The following is a 19629-nucleotide window of genomic DNA, read 5'->3' as shown; positions in this document are numbered from 1 at the left end:
TAACCAAGAACTGTATATAGCTAATCTTTTTGAGTGGGTCTGTGCAATTTAGAGAACCAGGCCTATATACATATCTCAATTACAATTTCAATTTAGCGGTCTCATTTTAGAAAAAGGCACTTGCTTACAAGAAATGGCCCATCGTTTGTAAACACAATGCTTCAGAGTGGACTGATCTTAGTGGTCCAGTATGGTCCAGTGTTGGCTAAAGGGGCTCCTGCCTCCTCTACTCTTACCTGCTATAGGACTGGAGAAGAGGCCCAGTGCATGTGTGTCGTCCACCCACTGGATGTCAAAGCCCTTCTGTCTGGAGACAAAAAACATGCACAACACATTCAGAGGCACTGCTGTGATTATGAGAACAGAACACCTGTGCCAGCTATAGCATGTCTATTCTGGGAAAAAAAAAAAAAAAACAGCATCGTCTGCGGTTTAGGTGTGTTGGCAGAAGCAATGGGTCTCTCCCCTTTAAGAATTTCACTGTTGAAACAAACTAAACCTGTCATTTAGCATTTAGAGTTATCTCTGCTTGTAAATAAATGCTAGTGGTGTCAGTTGCCTTGCGCTAATGTATTACAGGCGGGCGCTAAGCTTTATGGAGCTCACTGGAAGGAGTGGAATGCCAGGATCAGATCCTCGGTTTTGAAGTCGGTCGGGAAGTCGTAGATCTCTACGATGTGAGACAGCTCGTCCTCCCTGAGCTCAATCTCTTCACTCTCTGGTGTCCACTCGTAGTAGTTGAATCGCGCCTCTTGAATGGACTCTTTCTTACGTCCTAACTTATCAGCAAGCTGCAAGGGAAAAGAGACAGCACAAGACAATGTTAAGGGAATGCTAGCATTGACACGGCCTATATTTAATTTTTACCATAATGGCCTTTTCCTTGACTATTCTAGTTGAGTGGCTTGCTATGTGTGTGAATACTTCTATATAAATGCAGGCCACACTAAGAGTTTGACCAGACTCTTCATCTTCACTCAGTAACTTACCTCTCCTACTAAATGGGGATCCAGACATTCCCCTTCATCATCGAACAGAGTGTCCCAGCTCTCCTGCTCCTCCTCGTCCTCCTCCTCCTTCTCCTCCTCTCCGGAGGCCTTGGGGTCAGAGGTCGTCAACCTGTCCCCAGCACCTACGGACACCTCACTAGTAGCTACTTCTGAGTTGCTCTGTTCCTCTGTCGTCTGCTGCTGTTGTTGTTGTTGTTGTACTTCAGCCCCGTCTTTTTCCACGTTCACCTGTTCTTTCTCGCAGTCGTTACAGTCTCCATTCTGGACACTCGCGGCCGAGTCTCCACCACTTACGGAGGACTCGTCTGTCTTTGGTTTGCCGCCCCCCTTGTCTTTCTTGTTCTTGTTGTTGTTCTTCCAGGCCTTGTCGGTGTACCGTGGCCTGGGTCTGCCCTTCTTGTCCACAGCCTTGTTCTTCGGTTGGTTTTTGGGTGCTTGGTTGTCCCCTATTTGCCCATCGCCCTCTTTCTGCTGCCTTTTGGGGACATAAATAGCCTGGTCAGGCTTTTTAGTGCGTGGTGCGTCTGAAGGTTTACAGTCTCCTTGCGGTTCTTGCTGGTGATCAGCCATAGTCTGGAAAGTTTACCCTGCTGAGTAGAATTGACGAGAAGGTTGGTTGAAGCGCATCTGTGTAAACACAATGTGATAACTCATTTGGTTCAAATTCAGACTAATATACACAGGCCAGGAGGGTGACTGATTACTATTCTACATTAACGTTAGCCAATCTATCCATTTGCTTTGCTAACTCTGGTGTGTTGTTGAGGAAGGTAGAACCACAGCTTACAGCTAGCAGCTAACCCTTTTGCTACGATGAAGATAACACAAATATATCATCAAAACTCTCCCTGGTAGGTATGCTAAGTATAAACAATTCGGAGGTGCACAGACACTGCTCGAAGGGCCAGTCGGGATGAAACCGTTAACATAAGTTGACTATAGCTAGCTAGCTAACGCTAAATTAAATCCCCAAATAGCCGACTAGCTTTGCTAGTCATACCCAGCAACATCACTCTATTGATGCTGTAACCAATCGCGCATAAACTAGCGTACTACTGAATAACCAAGGGATACATGTATTTATAACTTTAAGTATTTTTAGTCTATGCACCAGTGAACAAAGAAATAAACGCTTATTTACCCAGAGAAAGACTTGTTTGAAAGGGTGACACACTCAGCCGGATGTTTAGTTTGGAATTGGAATACGTCATGATATCGCGCGTTGCGTTCTGGGAATCCCTGTGCTACCAAGATCAACTTCAGCCCTTTCTGATACAACCAAATTATTTTTGCTACAGCAATCGGTTTTATGACAGTTGTCACCGTTCTCCACCTTGGTTGCCTTAACGTCTTAATGAAATTATAAGAAAATGCATTTTAAAGGTCGTCTAATTGCACCAGCTGTATGGAGTATGGGTATGCAACCTCTCTGATAGAATACTGTGAATTAGCCAAAGCCCATGCATTTCATCATTTCTGATATTTTAGTCATTATCAAAGCTCATTAAAATAAATGATTTCATGTAGGGGTGGTTCAGGGTGTTTTCTTTATCACATGTGGCGCTGCAATGCAAAACAAATAATTGCTGCCGCATTGTTCACACCTCTTTCTACACTCCTTAGATGCTCATTGGTTAAAGGGTAACATATTCAACAGTGTTCTCTGTGATTGGTCATTTCCTTACACAACCCCTTGCGTAAACCTTTAAGATTCTCGTTGTGTAAGAGAATTTTCTTACAAATAAAAAAGGCAGGTTCTTCCTCAGACAGGATCACCTTTAGCCTTATGAGGTGAGTATTGAGTTATATTATTATAATTGCAAATAAATATGTTATGTACTGAAGATGCACGAAAACTGTACTGCAGCGTTTGCAAAATCGAATGTATGTTAGTGGACTATTCTGAAGGCGTGGGAATCTCGGAACAGATAAATGTATCTAGTCTCTTTGAGCTACTCTTCACCATATTTTGTCAGTTCCAACCACATGTTTCAGAGAAAGTCTCTCTTTTGTCAGTTTCAAACTTTCAACCAAATAAGCACAAGGCTTAGATAGCCAGTCTTTCTACCCTTGATTGTGGCTATTGCCAGCAAACAAAAAGTTAACTATGCACGTTTAATGCACAGACAATTTTAAGAAATGTTTTGCATGTACATATATTGTAGTAGTAGCCTATTTGTTGTGAATTATAACCTAAACAAATATAGTAAGTTATACAATTCTACAATGATTTTTTCTTTTTTTTTTTTTTTTTCTGTTTGAACAGATAACCAGGATCCAGGATGCAGACTCTCTGGTTGTGCCTTATGTTCTGCCTGAGTTATGGGCTGTCCCAGGCAAAGATGTTCTCTGTAGTCACTGATACAGTCTTGCCTCCTGATTCCTTTCATAACCCAACCCAGCTAAATTATGGGATGGCCGTAACCGATGTGGATGGTGATGGAGACCTGGAGATTGTGGTTGCAGGGTAGGTTTATTGATTTTTTTTTTTTTTAAGAATAGAATTAACCTTTCTAAGAGGACATATTAGCAATTCTATCCAATACTGTAGTTTATCTTTGTCTTAAGTACACTACAGCAAATAGTAGCCATGCCAACATCTCCCTTTTGTATTCTTCTCTTCATTGCTCATGCACAGATACAATGGCCCCAATCTTGTGCTGAAGTACGACAGCAGCCAGAGGAAACTCGTGAACATCGCCGTCGACGACAGCAGCTCTCCCTACTACGCCCTGCGGGACACTCGAGGTAACGCCATAGGTGTGACGGCATGCGACGTGGACGGAGATGGACGGGAGGAGATCTACTTTCTCAACACCAACAACGCTTACTCAGGTGCGCCAAGTGTCATGCAGGAGATTCACACCTACTGTATTATCACACTCTCACTCTGATAATACTGTATGGAAGAGCATGAGGCAGCTGAACAGAGTGAATTTCAGTGTCATAAAATTGAAGGCAATTTTTAAGATTAAAAGTTGATTTAGGGTTACTAAAGTTGTATTTTATATATCATATCTGTTTACGAAAGTGTTGATATATTACTGAGTATGACTTTAAAGATGAGGAGGTTTGAACATGTCATGTAGTTTAACTTTTGAGCATGAACTTTTTCAGTATTGTTGGGTATAATTGCATGTCAATCATAGAGTTTGTTAGTTGTCGTTGTCACACCTTTTCTGTTGCGACGCCAAATGCATCAAAACTTATTGGATGTTCCTCACTAAGGTCGGGCGACCTACTCTGACAAGCTGTTCAAGTTCCGCAACGGCCGCTTCGAGGACCTTTTGGGGGACGACCTCAACCAACGCCGAGGTGTGGCCAACAAAATGGCAGGCAGGTCTGTGGCCTGTGTGGACAGGAAGGTAGACAAAACCATTAACCGACTATCATTGACATACTGTAGTTCATCCAACATTTTTTTTCAGCTCAAAGTACAGTACCTTCTTTACACTCATTTCTATACGCACAATCAGCCAGTATGCAATGCAGTGACAATAGAAAGTTGGTTAGTTATTTTATCTGTCACATTTGATGCAGTTACATGCTATTGTTGAAAGCTTAAACATGTTTTTACTATGTTATAAGTAGCGTCAGCCAAATGTAATGTGATGTGATGTAATGTAATGTAATGTAATGTAATGTATTGGGGTTTTTTTTGGGGGGGGGGGGTTAAAGAAATTAATTGCCATTTTGGGGCATTTCTCTGTGTGGAGGTATAACACTGTAAGCCCTTTGACAAATGTTACTTTTCTTTCATGTTCATGAATTTAGGGTACAGGGCGCTACTCCGTGTATGTGGCTAACTATGCCAGCGGTAACGTTGGCCCGCATGCTCTGATTGAGATGGATGAAGCTTCAAGTGACCTCAGCAAAGGCATGATTGCCCTGGTGGATGTTGCCGCTCAGGCTGGGGTCAACAAATACACAGGTGAGAGAGTTCGCTCACACTCCATCACCAATATGATATGATCTCTGTCGTCCACGTTTGTGTGGTTTTGTCGGGGTTTTTTAAAAAGTAAATAAACAATAGTTGATCTGAACTGATAGAGAAACGACCGATTCTTCAAAGTTAGTCTTGCTGAATCGTTGCATTATTGAGATCAGAATATGGACTCCCTTAATGTCTGTGTTAAATGTCCAGGTGGGCGTGGTGTTGTGGTTGGGCCAATCATAAGTGAGACCAGATCCGATGTCTTCTGCGACAACGAGCATGGCCCCAACTTCTTGTTCCGGAACAATGGGGATGGAACGTTTACTGACATGGCCAAACCAGCTGGTAAGTGCTAAACACAGCTGTGTACACAAGCACGAGTCTTGTGCTCTATAGGATTTTATGAAAGCCTGCCTGTCAAGTGCTTTCTTATTCTTAAATTAGGTGAACTTTATTGTTCACCATTGCAAACTCAAGTTGGCCAACTTGAAAACTGTGTTGAAGTCAACAACTGAGAAAACACCAAAATCAAAGGTGTCGAGTTTCCTGATAATTGCGTTTTCCCGACATTGTCACTGTTACTGTGAAAATGTTTGCAGGTTCCCAAAGCTCTGTGGTTAAATTGATCTCTTACACTGTGTGTGTGTGTGTGTGTGGTGTGTGTGGTGTGTGTGGTGTGTGTGGTGTGTGTGGTGTGTGTGTGGTGTGTGTGTGTGGTGTGTGTGTGTGTGTGTGTGTGTGTGTGTGTGTGTGTGTGTGTGTGTGTGTGTGCTCGCTCCCTCCTGCAGGTGTGGAGGACAGCCAGCAGCATGGCAGAGGGGTGGCCCTGGCCGACTTCAACGGAGACGGCAAGACTGACATCGTCTACGGCAACTGGAACGGTCCTCATAGGCTCTATCTGCAGGGAAGCAACCAGAAGTTTAAGGTAAGATCCTCTCAAGAATGACTTGATTTGTTTTTAAAGCCAGTAAAAAAATAAAACATCTGAAAATAATAATTATATTTAACTATTATAAATAATTATGTTGACCACTTGTTTCTGGACAATCATTGGGCGATTGGATGATGATTATTGGAAGTGCAACACTTGTGTCATTTTTGGATGAAATGAAGAGATTGCAGATTGCACTCTGTCGATTACACTACGTGCTTTTTAGCTTGCTAGCGGACCTTTATAAGGGAGAAACTAAGCAAACTGATACATCTGCTAGTTATGTTATGTCATGTTATGTTACTTAAACACCTTTGTCCAAAGTGACATACAAACAAAAACAATACAGTTATTAATTTAGCAGTGAAAGTTAGTTGTATGTCCTACATGACCATGACTTTTAGATACCTTCCTGTTTCTCTTGTGTTTTCTGTAGAATATTGCCACACAGGCCTTTGCCACACCCTCTCCCATCCGCACCGTCATCGCTGCTGATTTTGACAACGACAAGGAGCTGGAGGTCTTTTTCAACAACATCGCCTACAGAGGGCACTCCCCCAACAGAATCTTCAGGTCTGTGTGATTGTTAGTTGTTAAAGTTGACCCTAAAAGTAACCGGCACAGCAACCGACAAGTAGTAGTAGCAGTTAGTAGCCTTTATTGTCACCGTACAAGTACAACGAAATGACTGTACTGTATTTTTTCTAGTTATATAGCTCTGAGAGTGTTAGGTCAGGTAAGACCTGCAAACAAGTAATAGATGTAAGGAAACAAGTCATCATAATACCCAGTTTTGCAGTGTTTTTCATGTTTTTAATGTTTTTATTTTTGATATCTCAAGGATCCAACAAATCATTTAATGCAGTTACAGTGGATTGATTGATTGATTGATTGATTGATATTGTTTATTTAAGTGTCAAACACCTTTTTTTGGTGCCCAGCCCACATGGGCTTATTAGACACTGAATCAATAATTATACAAACTATCTCCATATACAATATACAGAGATACCCAACATAATATAACTAAACCACAAAAAAAAATGAATACAGAGAAAGACAACTTATCAGACTGGGTACAGAATACTTTGCCTCAAACACCAGGCCTTTTCTACAAATTTTGCCAAAGCAAAAACATCATATTCAAACAGCCAGCACAAAATCTCTCCTTCATATTGCCAAAATATATCAGGATTTTTTAACTGAATTGATTCAAACAATGAGTTCCTTAGGTTGCAGTATAAGGGACAATAAAAAACAAAGTGAAATTCATCTTCCGCCACCTGGAGATCACAGAATTCACACAAACGCAAATGTTCTGGTATACCTTTAAATCGACCCACTTCCACTGCCAGAGGTAAGGTGCTAGTTCTCAATTGAGCACAGAGGGACCTCTGCCTTCTCTTTAGCTTAAGTGAAATATAAGGTTCTGTAACATAATCATTCTTAAACTGCACATAATTTCTAAGTTTTGGCTTCTTCCATATATCCTGTTTCCATTGCTCTTCATATTTACTTAACAATCTTTGTCTGACCACATTTATATTACAGTGTAAATTATTTCTAAACATCATATGCAAGTCAGACGCAGACAATGTTATTGAAATTTCTCTAGACCAGGGGTAATGCCTTGCTCTGTCCCAATTAAAGATTTTCCTAGTTACCCTTTCCTCTGGCAGACTGACAAGACGGTTCCACAATCGCACCATTTCACACCTTTGTTTTACAACACATGGATCCCATCCTGCATCCCCATTGACAGCTACCTTTGCTGCATATTTATGCACACCAAGAAAACACCTTAAAGCACGATTTTGAACAGTGTTACAGTCAAGTACCTCATCAAAGCCCCAAACTCCTGCAGCATAAAACAAAACAGAGTCAACCAAAGATTTATACAGTTGTGTAAATGTGGAAAACCCAAGATCTGTGCATCCTTTCATTTTACTTAACACAGCACCTAATGCTCTTCCAGCAGACTCTGCCAGTATTTTCCTTCCCTCTGTAAACTTCATATTTTCATCAAAGACAAAACCAAGATATTTATAACAACGAGTATACTTTAAGGGCACAGGGCCAAACTGAAATGTATGAATACTCTGTAATTCATTTTTTTCCCTAAAATGAACAACTTGTGTTTTTTCGCTGTTAATAGTAAGACGCCACTTACTACACCATGAACTCATAATATTCAACATATTTTGTAGATTAATTTCATTTTCAGCTATCAAAACAATGTCATCTGCATAAAGCAGAATACTTAGATTAATGTCCTCAATTGGCACACCAATATTACCCTGTTTAATTTCTTGAGCTAAATCATTTATATAAATGATTTATATACAGTGGAACTGTTTGTGTGCTGATGAAAGACTGAGAGCTGCTCTCAAATGTTCCAGTCCTTTTTCCCTTTCAGAGTAAGCAGGAGAGCAAACTCCGACCCCAAGATTGAGGAGCTGAACGTAGGTGATGCCGCTGAACCCCAGGGCCGTGGCACAGGTGAGCACAACCCTCAGGGTGTACAGTATTCCGTCTGTTACGCAAATGTGATGCACTCACAGGTGAGCACAACCCTCGGGGTGCACAGTATTCCACCTGTTACGCAAGCTTAATGCACTCACAGGTGAGCAAAACCCTCGGGGTGCACAGTATTCCACCTGTTACGCAAACTTAATGCATTCACAGGTGAGCACAACCCTCAGGGTGTACAGTATTCCACCTGTTACGCAAACTTAATGCATTCACAGGTGAGCAAAACCCTCGGGGTGCACAGTATTCCGCCTGTTATGCAAACTTAATGGATACAAGGATACAAGGACGTTTATGTGTCACATGCATATGATTACTAATGTAAAGAATGCATTAGTAATGTTCTCGTATTTGAAATGTAATAGTACAGGTGGAATTGCATCTTTCTTGCGGGTTCGTAATGACAATACTTTGATTGACAGGTGCCACAGTAACTGACTTTGATGGTGATGGGATGCTTGACCTGCTGGTAGCTCATGGGGAGAGTGCAACACAGCCCATTTCTGTCTTCAAAGTTAGCCAGGTATGTCAACTTTAAAATTATTATTATTATTATTATTATTATTATTAATGATATAATAATGATAATAATTTGTTAATTATTAATAAGTTATTATTCATCAATAATACTGATATTATTTTATTCTCACAGCAAATTATAAATAATGAATTTGACTTCTTTGTGTGTTGCTTGGCTTTTTTATCCTAAAGGAGGCTATTTAACCTTTTTTTCTATCAACATAAACCACATATTAATGTTCACATCATATTACATAATACTGTATGTGAAGCCCAGTTATGCCTGTGAAATGACCTATGACCTGTGCCTCCATCTTCCAAGGGCTCGTCCAACAACTGGCTGCGGGTCGTCCCCCGCACGCAGCACGGAGCCTTCGCCCGCGGGGCCAAGGTGGTGGCCTACACCCGCCAGAGCGGATCCCACACGCGCATCATCGACGGCGGCTCCGGCTACCTGTGCGAGATGGAGCCCGTGGCTCACTTTGGCCTGGGTAAGCAAAGCGGTCACGATCACGATCACGCACTGACCGCTCCGTCACTCAGAGAAACTGCAGAGTGGAGGATCTAGGATTGTACAGCAGAGAGAGAGAGAGAGAGAGAGAGAGAGAGAGAGAGAGAGAGAGAGAGAGAGAGAGAGAGAGAGAGAGAGAGAGAGAGAGAGAGAGAGAGAGAGAGAGAGAGAGAGAGAGAGAGAGAGAGAGAGAGAGAGAGAGAGAGAGAGAGAGAGCGTAACAGCTCATAGAATTCTTAATACGTATGATAATGAACTTCTTCAACCTGTCGAGACAGTCTGCATATCTGGTGAAAGGTGTTTGATATTTGAGCTCGACTGCAAATCAATTTTTAATTGTAGACTCGAGACCATTTACAATACCGCACAACGTGCTCCTTAGTTCAGGAAATCTACTGGTAGTGACGTGTCCGATGCAGTTGGAGTTTTTGTTGGTGGCGTCCCCTCTCAACTTTCCTCTGGTTGGTCCACTCCACAGGCAGCGATGTGGTCGTCAGCGTTGAAGTTCATTGGCCAGACGGCAAGTCCATGGCCAGGGCCCTACAGGAAGGGGAGATGAACTCCGCCCTGGAGATCTCCTATCCCAAAGAGGGGGAACAGGATGTGCTGACCTCAGATTCTCAGGTAGGCAATCTCTCTTTCTCTCTCTCTCACACTCACTCACTCACTCTTTCACACACACATGCACATGCGCACACACACACACACAACACACTCTTACACCTACACACTCACACACACACCTACACATGCACATGCACACCCACACACACACACACACTCACACACACCTACACATGCACATGCACACCCACACACACACACACACACACACACACACACACACACACACACACACACACACACACACACACACACACAAGTGATGTCACCTGCAGGTGGGCACCTGCCACTGCTAAATTGGTGTGACAGTGAGTGTACAGTGTGTGGACAAGCTGGTTGGTTCCCATTTAATTACATAATGAATCACTCCTACAAGAGCTCTTTTTAAAACACTTTTATGAAAACTTGAAGGAGACAGAAACGTTCCCAAGCTCTTGTCCCAAGCTCAGTCATTTCATCGGCCCAATTTCATCCCTCTGCTGTAATGAATCTATTCTCATTTGCCAGTGATTTTGTTGTGTTCATTTTAAATGTGAACCTGTCTAATCAGTCACTCAAATTTCCCCTTTTAGTGTGGAAGCGGGTTCACTTTGAATCAAAATGGCCGTTGCACAGGTGTGATCTATTTCCAGCTTTCTCTAACAGTACGCTAAAGCAATAGATAATGTGATGCTTGTCAACTGGGATTTTACTCATTGCTGTTTTGTTTCGTTTTCTTCCGTACAGGTACAAACTAGGCAGCAAAGGAAGAGGACGGGTCTTTAAATCAGTAGAATGTGTCCATGTGGAAATATTTTTCACATTTCTATCTTTCTGTTTCATTGATTTTCTTCCTAATTTCTGTTTCAAATGGAGGTGTTTCATGGGAGAAAATAAAAGGATAATGTAATGTTTGATCTGAACAGAAAGTTGTTTTTTTTAAAAGAAAACTTTTATTTTGCACTAGTTTTTTCTATCATTCTTTTGTATTAACAAACTGTAGCTCTCCACACACTAGTCCAAGAGCTGTTTTAAACACACGTCTGTTTTCTGTTTGAGTCCTATGTGTTCTGGATAATCTGTCAATAAACATTTTTTTTTGTTTCAAAACAAACCAAACCCCTGAGGTGATGTTTTCAGTCTTTCTCCCAAAACAGCTGTTCCCTATGTCTTTTAACATCCCATGTTTTGACATGTCTTTTAAAAACGTTCCGTTTACCCTGTAACCTTTGCTCTCTGACCTCTCCCAGACCTTAATGAGTGTAAGATGAAGCCCCCGGTGTGTCCGGATTCGCACCCTCTCTGCACTAACACCTACGGAGCTTACGTGTGCAAGCCCAAGAAAGAGTGTGCGGAGGGGTACAGGTCTGCCAACGGCGGCAGGTCTTGTGCGGGTGAGTGAGTGAGTGAGCGGCTCTGGGATTGTGCCCGGACACTCTCCAACCACTGGTCACTGCCTGCTCTGACCCTTACCGTCCACATCTGACCTCTTGATCTGCCCAGGGCCTAAAGGCCCCATCACATTGCACGCGGCATGTGCTGTGAAACCCGTTACTTCCAATGGTTTGAGCCCGCAAGAACTGGTCTGCTGCTGCGCTTAGCATAGCGCAGCCCAAGCGGCATTTTGCCGCTTCGCCGCTCTTGCGTGTTTCGCGGTCAAAGGTCAAAGTTGAAATATGCTGAACTTTGACGGTGGCACGCTGTAAGTCAATGGGCTTTTGCGCGGAGCCCAGCTGCGGTAACCACAACAAAAATCGTTAGAACGTTACCTCGACCAAGGGCAACCTAGCGGTGAGCGCAGCGCATGACGTGTGCAATGTGATGGGGCCTTAAGACCTCGAGACTAGAGGTGCGTTCGTCAATTCAATCCGACACGCTCCGGACGCTCCGAGAGTGCGACGCTCTGAGTTAAAACACTGATAAATCCGAATTTACGAACGGGTTAGTTGTCGCTCTGAGCAATCGGAGTGGCAATTTACGAACGCACCCCAGGCGTACCGGTTGATCAGGATGCAGATATGAACCCGCTTGGCATGAAAGGGCATTCCACATATTAGGGCTGCACGATTTGGAGATACACAAATCTAATTGTCATTCATGTAGCAGGAAAGTCCAAGCCTTAGCTCACTGTTCCAGTTGTAGCTTTAAGTTGAGACACTTCTGTTTTGGGAAGTATGCCAGGTGCTTACGAAGCAAGACACTCATGTTTGGTGAGCTTCACTGTCTGCCACACAGAGCATGACATGAATATAAGAAAAGAAAAACACAGGCGTGACCTGAGTTGCTACTACAGCTGCAGTTATCTAGTTGCATTAGTTCAAATTGAGATTGTGATTGAAAATCGGTTAATTGTGCAGCCCTATACCAAAATACGCATGTGAGAATACTGGCAGACATGCACGCTGTTCTGCAACGTTCTCCGTTCAGTGTTCTGTCCAGGAATGTCTGTGTGACTGACCACCCTCCTCCCTGACACCCTCTCCAGCTGGCCAGTTCCCATGCCACGCTCACATGTTCCTGTCTCGGCCCCATCCACTCCTCTATCCCATAATAATACCCTTCATCACAGCCGTTCCTTGACAACTTAAGGGCCTCTCGTGCAGCGTTTATCAGTCCTCCCTCGCTCCTCGAGCCTCGATCCTCACTGATCTACATAAAGAATGATGGGGGGGGGGGGGGGGGACAATGGGATAGTCTATCCAGTGTTAGTTATAGATCAGTGGGAACGCCCCTCGAGGATCGAGCATCGAGGATCGAGGAGGCATGTTGAGAGGCAATCCTTGACGTTTATTCCTTGCTGCGTCTTCCTTTCCTGTTCCTCCTGCCTCGTTAGCTGTGGCTGGAAGATACAGGAGCCGGTCTCCACCTCAGCTTCAGCTTTCCCTGCTGGGGCTTCTCTTGGCCCCTGGGTCCCTGATGTTGGGGCTGATGTCGCTTTGACACCGTGTTGCCTAAGGAGTCACTCTGGACAAGAATGAAGGGCTCTTGACATGAATGGGCATCTGGAAAACATCAGGCTACCTGTAAGTTGGCTTTGACCATTTGTATTTACAGTATATACAGACAGACATTTGCCATCTCAGATCACAGGCTTTGCACTGTATGTTTTTTTTTTTTTATCTATAATGTAAAAGAAAACTTGTGAGACATAATATCATAAGTGTATATACTGCATGTGCCTGAGCCCCTGTGTGTGGTTTTTTATAAGCCACTGACATCTTCATCTGCATCTTCTCATTTTCAGGAGGGTCTGATTCCGGCTAAGGGCTTTTTTTTATTTTCCTGATTGCATGACTTTCCTGATAGAATGCTGCTCCTTGGTTACACAAGGTGAAAGTCTTCAGTCCTGCTTGAAGGTTTGTACTGCGTATACTGTGTAAACTCAGGTCATGTGTCTTTACACTGTATGTAAAAGAAAACTTGTGAGAAATTATAGGATGTATGTATGTGCCTGATTCCGTGTGTGTGTGTGTGTGTGTGTGTTTGTGTTTGTGTGATTGTCTTTGTGTGAGTGTGCTTATATTAGTCAGTCAACGGACTTAACTGCCAGTTTGGATTAAATAAAGTTCAATTATGCTGCATGAATCTCATTTGATGGCTGTAATGTTACGCAAAAGAGAGACTTAAGTGCAGTGCACTAATTGTATAAAACACTACTATACTTTCAAAAAGGCTTGCACTGACACTACTTATTTCTACAAACATATAATTGAAACAGTCACTTGTGTATTATTCATCATTATTTTGTAATAATACAAATCCACTCCTTCACAGTGTTGGATAATAAAGATGACAAGTCAGATACAGTATACCTCAATGTGTTGACTTCATCTCCTGTTGTGCTATCATCACAAACACATACTCCAATGGAAAAAATCTGGACGAGGCATCATTACATACAATATTAAATTTGATAAATAACCTTATTATGTTATAACCTAAAATAAAAAATAACCTACGTTATTTTGTATGAAACTAATAATACATTTGTGCTTAAATAGGCTGCATGCTTTATCTTAATACAATTCCATTACACTTATTACTTATATGATTCAACCAGTCAGATAAAGGACAGCGACATTTTTGACTTGCTGAAGAAGGTGTCAAGTTAATGACTAAGATGTCTGGACAGAAAGCGGTAGCATCACTTGTGGTCACAGACCACAACAGCCCCACTCGTTTGACTCTGACTCAGGTCGTGGAACACGGCTTAGGTCATGCTGGTTTTATTTACTGTGCTGTAGATTGCAGATTCATCCTCAGATCTATAGTCGTCAAAATATGAAAAAAAGACACAGTTTTTAGTTAAAAGTTATATTTATAACTGCACATCAAATAATTTCAGAGAAACCACGGATGCTTCCAAAAATCAGCAGGCTAGCTATGAAGCAATGGTGGAATTTTAATATTTAGTTTCTACAATTTGCATGAATAGAAAATTGCCTTTTCAGGAACCAATACTAGAGGAAGACGTTCCCTGGTTTTGTAAATTAATTGACTAGGCTTTAGACCCTGTGCTACCCTGAGTAGTTTGTTATCTCATCCAATCTCTAATTCAATTTGAGTTGAGATTACATCTTCAACTGGCACAGGAATTCCTTGCTTTTTCAATTAAGCTTGAAAGAAAAAAGAAAAGCTTGAGCTGAATATTTCTAGGTTTGGTGTAATACATAGAAATACCCACTGGGTGGCAGCACTGGGCTGAGGGAACTTCACTGTGGAATATTCCACATCCTCGTGCTGTTTGGGGGGTTTGGGCTGCCGGATGTTGCCGTACACAGGTCCTTCACGTTCGCTGGATCCACTGAATTGAATGTTGGCATAGTGAGCAACATCTTCATATCCTACACAAGCTGCCTGGGCTGGGACAGCAGTCATGGCCACTGCTGAGAGAGTGGCATACACGGTAGTGATATCGCTCTGGGAGGGAGGGAGCGAGAGGGGGGGGGGGGGGGGGGGGGGGCAGAGGAAACATCGGCTTGGATTGGTTTAAGTGTGAAATAAATAAAAACATTTTCAAAATGATCTGAAAACAAAAATGTAGGCTCAGGGGGGTAGCCAGTGATGTGAGGTTGGCAGCAAAAGGCAGATTTGTTTTCACTTGGGTGAATATACAAGAAACAAGAGATGATCCACTCCACACGCCAAGCAGCTCCCATTTCTTTTGTGTTTTCCACATTTTTTTTTGTGCTATTAGTATTCATTTATTGGCAGTGATAGTTTGAGTCCTTATGGCTATTCCTCGGACTATTAGATATCTAGTCTGGGCCATCGGGGCTCAAAACCTCACTGCACATGAAACGAAATAATTAAATAATAATAATAATAATAATAATAAAAAAAAATAATAATAAAATAACAATACAGTAATAATAATAAATACTTAAGTGGGGGCTCCTTGATGTGTAGGTTAACTCTTATCTCTTGTACACTAATATGCTTTTGATTCTTCACCTATCCAAATGGCTTTTTGGGATGTGCATGGCCTCACACTGTTTCTCTATCTGGATTGCTACCCTTGTATGGCACGCTTACCTCTGTGTCCTGTTGGGTCCTCGTCCCAGAACCTGATGGACGTCTCTTCTTTCGGATTCTTAGATACAAGAAACACAAGTTGCATCGATGCAATACTCTACTGAGGCTGCCAACATAATACATGGATTTTTAATGTATTATAGCATTTACCGCAGCCAGAGGAGACCCAGCAATATCAGGATGAGAATGAGGATGAGTATCAGGATTAAAAGGACCTCAGCTGCCAGGACCATGGGTCTCTCCTGGTCCTCTGTGAAGATGGAGACAATCAATGCCAAAGAATGGGACACGCAGATAATGGAGTAAAATCAGTTTAGAGGTCATTTTTGTCACAGTAGCCTATACTATATTAGGTTATAAAAATGAATACATCTAAAACTTTTAAACCTTAAAAAGTTGTACATTTTTTTCACTTTTATAAAGATTTTTTTTTTTTTTTTTTTAAGAATACTTAACACTACAGTACTCACCCGCTAAAGTGATTTGAACTTCCGTTGAGTTCTGAGAGCCAAGTTCATTCTGCGCCTCGCAGTAGTAAAGTCCACTGGTATCAGAGGTCACATTGAAGCTGATGCTCTCCCCTGTGCCCCTAACAAGAGGTTCAGCTCCACTCTTCATATACCAGGTGTAGGTGTGCACTGGTGGGTTGGCATCACTGCTGCAGGTCAGAGTCACTGTGGTGCCCTCGTTCAGACCACCAGAGGGGTTGGCAAACGCTGATGTGTTCTTTGGGGAGTCTGGGTTTGGTCAACACAAGACAGAAAAACCACAAAGCAAAGCCTTATAATTTGCCCACTGAAAAAGATTGATTGAAAGCTTGTATGCTATTTGAATCAATGTAAAGGAACAAATTGGAGAAATAATAAGTTATAGAATTGACATATAAACTCTTAATTACCTTTGGTGTACCAAACCTACACTCAGTATTAGGACTAGGTAGATTCACATTAGTTACTGATTTCCTATCCATACTAAACCAGCTGAAATAGTACTACTCACATCTAATGTTCAGGACTATCTCGTCCGTGCGTTTCACGCCGATATCATTCCGCGCCTCACAGTAGTAATGGCCGCTGTGCGCAGCGCTGGTGTTGGCGATGCTGTGCTTCTGTCCTGTTGCCACCTGTATGGATTTGTCTCCACTCCTCCTGAACCAGGTGTAGGTGTGCACTGGTGGGTTGGCATCACTGCTGCAGGTCAGAGACACTGAGTCGCCCTCCGCTATGTCCCCCCGTGGAGTGACCGACACCGACATGCCCTTCGGAGCATCTGCATCGGAATAAGTGATTAGCACAGTTATTTTAACCTCCGCCAAGGAGGTTATGTTTTCATCAGAGTGTGTTTGTTTGTTTGTCTGTCTGTCTGCTTGTTTGTTTGTTTATTCGCAAGACAACTCAAAAAGTTACGGATTGACTGATACATTTTCAGGGAAGGTCTGAAATGACGGTTATTTTTTTTTAATTTTCGCTTGGTGGAGGTTTGCGTTCTCTGAGTGCTTCTCTAGTTGAGGTATCGATTCAGTGTTGAAGGTTCATGGGCTCTAAGTTGTATGCTGTGCAATGCAACATGCCATGCGGTAGGCCTAATTCTGTCCTGCACAGTAAGGGAAACACACAAACACACACACACACACACATGCACAGCTAATTTAATGAAACAGGGAAGTTCTCATCAATTCCTTTAGTCACCATTTGTGAAACTGAAATTATAGATGGCAAAGTCTCATATAAAATTCAGTATTGTAATACACAAATATAGACAAATACTGTAATGTTCTTCAAATGGTGTACCTGTGTTTTTTTTAAACTTCTACTGTAGTGAACAAGTTGAATCTGTACAGGTACTTCTGCTTGAATGAGGAGTCTGTACATTTTGCCACCTCTGCTCAAGGTAAAGACACATGCAGTAATAGAGAATATTGGCTTACATCTGACACTGAGGGCCACGGCTGAGGAGGGGAGATTCTCATGTCCTCCAACAGCACAGGAGTAACTGCCAGCATCCTCACTGCTGACGGGGCTTAGATGCAGCTTGGTGTCTCTGCTGGACTGTTGGTTCCTTATGCGCTGTCTGTTCTTGAACCAGGTGAAGGTGGGGTTCTCAGTCAGGGCACATGCAGTGCTGCAGGTCAGTGTCACTCTCTCTCCCTCAGTAGCTGTTGTAGGATCCACTTGCAGTTGTACATCTTCAGGAAGTAAAAAAACATGTTTGATTCTGACACAAATTGATAAAACTATGAAAATGCAATTAAATGTAGCTGATAGAGTAATAAACATGCTTTGCACCAGTCACCTGTGACCGAAAGTCTGATACCAGATCTTCTTGTTATCCAGTCTGAGTGCAGGCTTGTGTAAAACCGAAAGCGATACACATCAGCGTCTTCATCTGAAAGTGTGTTCAGTTTCAGGCTGCAGTCAGGGTATTCAAGGTTGTTGTATGAGCTGACTCTCCCGCTCCTCTCTCTATACCACTCCCCTCTCATATAAATATGACTCCAAGGATAGTCATACTTGCAGGGCAGGACCACTGATGCCCCTTTAAGACCACAGACTCTCTTAAAGGGGTAGTTCACACTGGGTCCACACTGCACACCTAAAACACAGTGTCCAGTTTCCTTCTTACAATTGTATAAGAGCATGATTGATTGATTGATAGATAGACAAATAGAGATAGATAGATATAAAGAAAGTAAGAACAAAAAGAAAGAAAAGATAAGTCCTACATGACCGTTATATTTGTTGTTTTCACAGTTTATCTCTAAGTCTCTTAATTATATTACAGGGAATACAGGACATAATAGGAAGTGTTTAGTGTGAGCTACACGTAGTATAGTATTTGTGTGGAATATACATTAAACTAATTATCAATCACCATGCTACATTTGGATTTCATATTTTTTATTGGACCAATATTATTTCATGTTCCATGTATGTCTATAACACATCATTTCTGGTCTCATATTGGTAAAATAAAACTGTTTGCTGTAAAACAGAAATTGGCATGAAGATGAACCATTTTGGGATTAACAATGTGGTGACTTATGTCTAAAATTATGTGTTATGGTGATCTAACAACAACAACAACAAAACAAGTGAAAACTCACCTGACTGGCACAGAAGACACATCAAAAGCAATATGTTTACTCTTCTTGGAATCATTGCTGCAATGACAATAATCTTAATATCAACAAACATTTGCAGAGTCCATTCATCCATTGATCAATTGATTACTAGTTCATCACTGAGGGCATACATTATTCTTCAATCCAATCTTGGTGTTGACGAATGTAAACAAATGGCTAACACAAGCGTGTTTGTTTTCAAGTTTTCATCCTCAGCATCAGGATTGTGCCTCTAAAGCTTATGCCACAACTAGTGGCAACTAAGACAGTACACTGAGAAAGCTGTAAAAACCGGTAGTAATCTCAAACACTTCATAAACAAATCACAAAGTACACTTCTACCAAAGAAACCGACTCTTCGTAACACTGGAAAAAGTACAACAGCTCGTATTGCTTGCGCCTCACTCACCTCAATTGACTCCACACAGAGAAAACTGAACTGTGTGTACGAACTTCACACACGATTCAATAGAGGATGGTGATGTAATGCAATCACCACTGGTTCCCTCAGTTTAGTGGAGAAAGATTAGACTGCGCAAGACAAGACATCTCAACGACATCCAAGTTGAGCTGTTTGAATACTGTTAGTTAAATGCCCTATGTAGGCCTACTAGCTACAATTAGTATGCACAAGATATGTGAGAGATTTATGGTACAGTATACATGGCATTATGATATCTGTATGACATAACCGGTCACTGATGGGTAACTCCCAACCCCCCCCCCCCCCCCCCCCTCACTCTCCCTCACTCACTCACTCACTCATTCAAGCTCACCATGTGCTTAGCATGGGAAGTAGAAGTTGAGGGTTGCGGGTTGCCCAGTTACCAAAGGCTATTGTGGCTTACGCCATACTCAACAGGAAGTGAAGACTGCATGTCACAGTGAGGGGTAGTACAAAGTTGCGTTATTCTATGTAGCACTAGATTGCAAGTA

The 19629-nt window shown here is 42.2% G+C and overlaps 3 protein-coding genes across 8 annotated transcripts in view; 1 reads left to right on the top strand and 2 right to left on the bottom strand.

The window, feature by feature from the left end:
- r3hcc1l (R3H domain and coiled-coil containing 1-like) overlaps positions 1–2217 on the bottom strand; it is a 71274-nt gene extending 69057 nt beyond the window's left edge. For 2 of the 4 annotated variants that reach the window (XM_062543062.1, XM_062543035.1), the window contains exons 1-4: positions 2152–2202; positions 990–1637; positions 607–791; positions 237–307 (exon numbers count right to left, since the gene is read on the bottom strand). In XM_062543062.1, coding sequence (XP_062399046.1) covers positions 237–307; positions 607–791; positions 990–1580 — 847 coding nt within the window. In that variant the 5' untranslated portion in view covers positions 1581–1637; positions 2152–2202. Of the gene's footprint in view, positions 1–236; positions 308–606; positions 792–989; positions 1638–2151 lie in introns of all 4 variants that reach the window. The other 2 variants (XM_062543044.1, XM_062543053.1) reach the window with 2 other exon arrangements.
- Positions 1602–11156, top strand: crtac1a (cartilage acidic protein 1a). 2 transcript variants are annotated; one of them, XM_062543028.1, is made up of 14 exons: positions 1602–1621; positions 3277–3477; positions 3649–3845; positions 4239–4375; positions 4785–4941; positions 5155–5289; positions 5733–5869; positions 6312–6448; positions 8292–8374; positions 8827–8927; positions 9246–9414; positions 9913–10058; positions 10631–10673; positions 10785–11156. In XM_062543028.1, the coding sequence occupies exons 2-14, from the start codon at positions 3293–3295 to the stop codon at positions 10793–10795; spliced, it is 1638 nt and encodes a 545-aa protein (XP_062399012.1). In that variant the 5' UTR covers positions 1602–1621; positions 3277–3292; the 3' UTR covers positions 10796–11156. The 2 variants fall into 2 exon arrangements, with proteins under 2 accessions (XP_062399012.1, XP_062399004.1); XM_062543020.1 differs by lacking the exon at positions 1602–1621 and adding an exon at positions 2530–2801.
- Positions 11157–13628: 2472 nt separating this feature from the next.
- LOC134088844 (B-cell receptor CD22-like) lies at positions 13629–19364 on the bottom strand. Of its 2 annotated transcripts, none has more exons than XM_062542999.1 (10): positions 19103–19364; positions 18676–18732; positions 17865–18164; positions 17500–17757; positions 16572–16841; positions 16043–16309; positions 15723–15822; positions 15573–15630; positions 14722–14957; positions 13629–14302 (listed from the first exon to the last, which is right to left on the bottom strand). In XM_062542999.1, the coding sequence occupies exons 2-10, from the start codon at positions 18728–18730 to the stop codon at positions 14248–14250; spliced, it is 1599 nt and encodes a 532-aa protein (XP_062398983.1). In that variant the 5' UTR covers positions 18731–18732; positions 19103–19364; the 3' UTR covers positions 13629–14247. The 2 variants fall into 2 exon arrangements, with proteins under 2 accessions (XP_062398983.1, XP_062398992.1); XM_062543008.1 differs by lacking the exon at positions 19103–19364 and adding an exon at positions 18825–19054.
- Between the last annotated feature and the right edge of the window lie 265 nt (positions 19365–19629).

Source organism: Sardina pilchardus, chromosome 1 (genome assembly GCF_963854185.1).
Source record: "Sardina pilchardus chromosome 1, fSarPil1.1, whole genome shotgun sequence".
NCBI classification, from domain to species: domain Eukaryota; kingdom Metazoa; phylum Chordata; class Actinopteri; order Clupeiformes; family Clupeidae; genus Sardina; species Sardina pilchardus.
The sequence above is the reverse complement of the archived record's forward strand: the minus strand, read 5'-3'. Positions and strand labels throughout refer to the sequence as shown.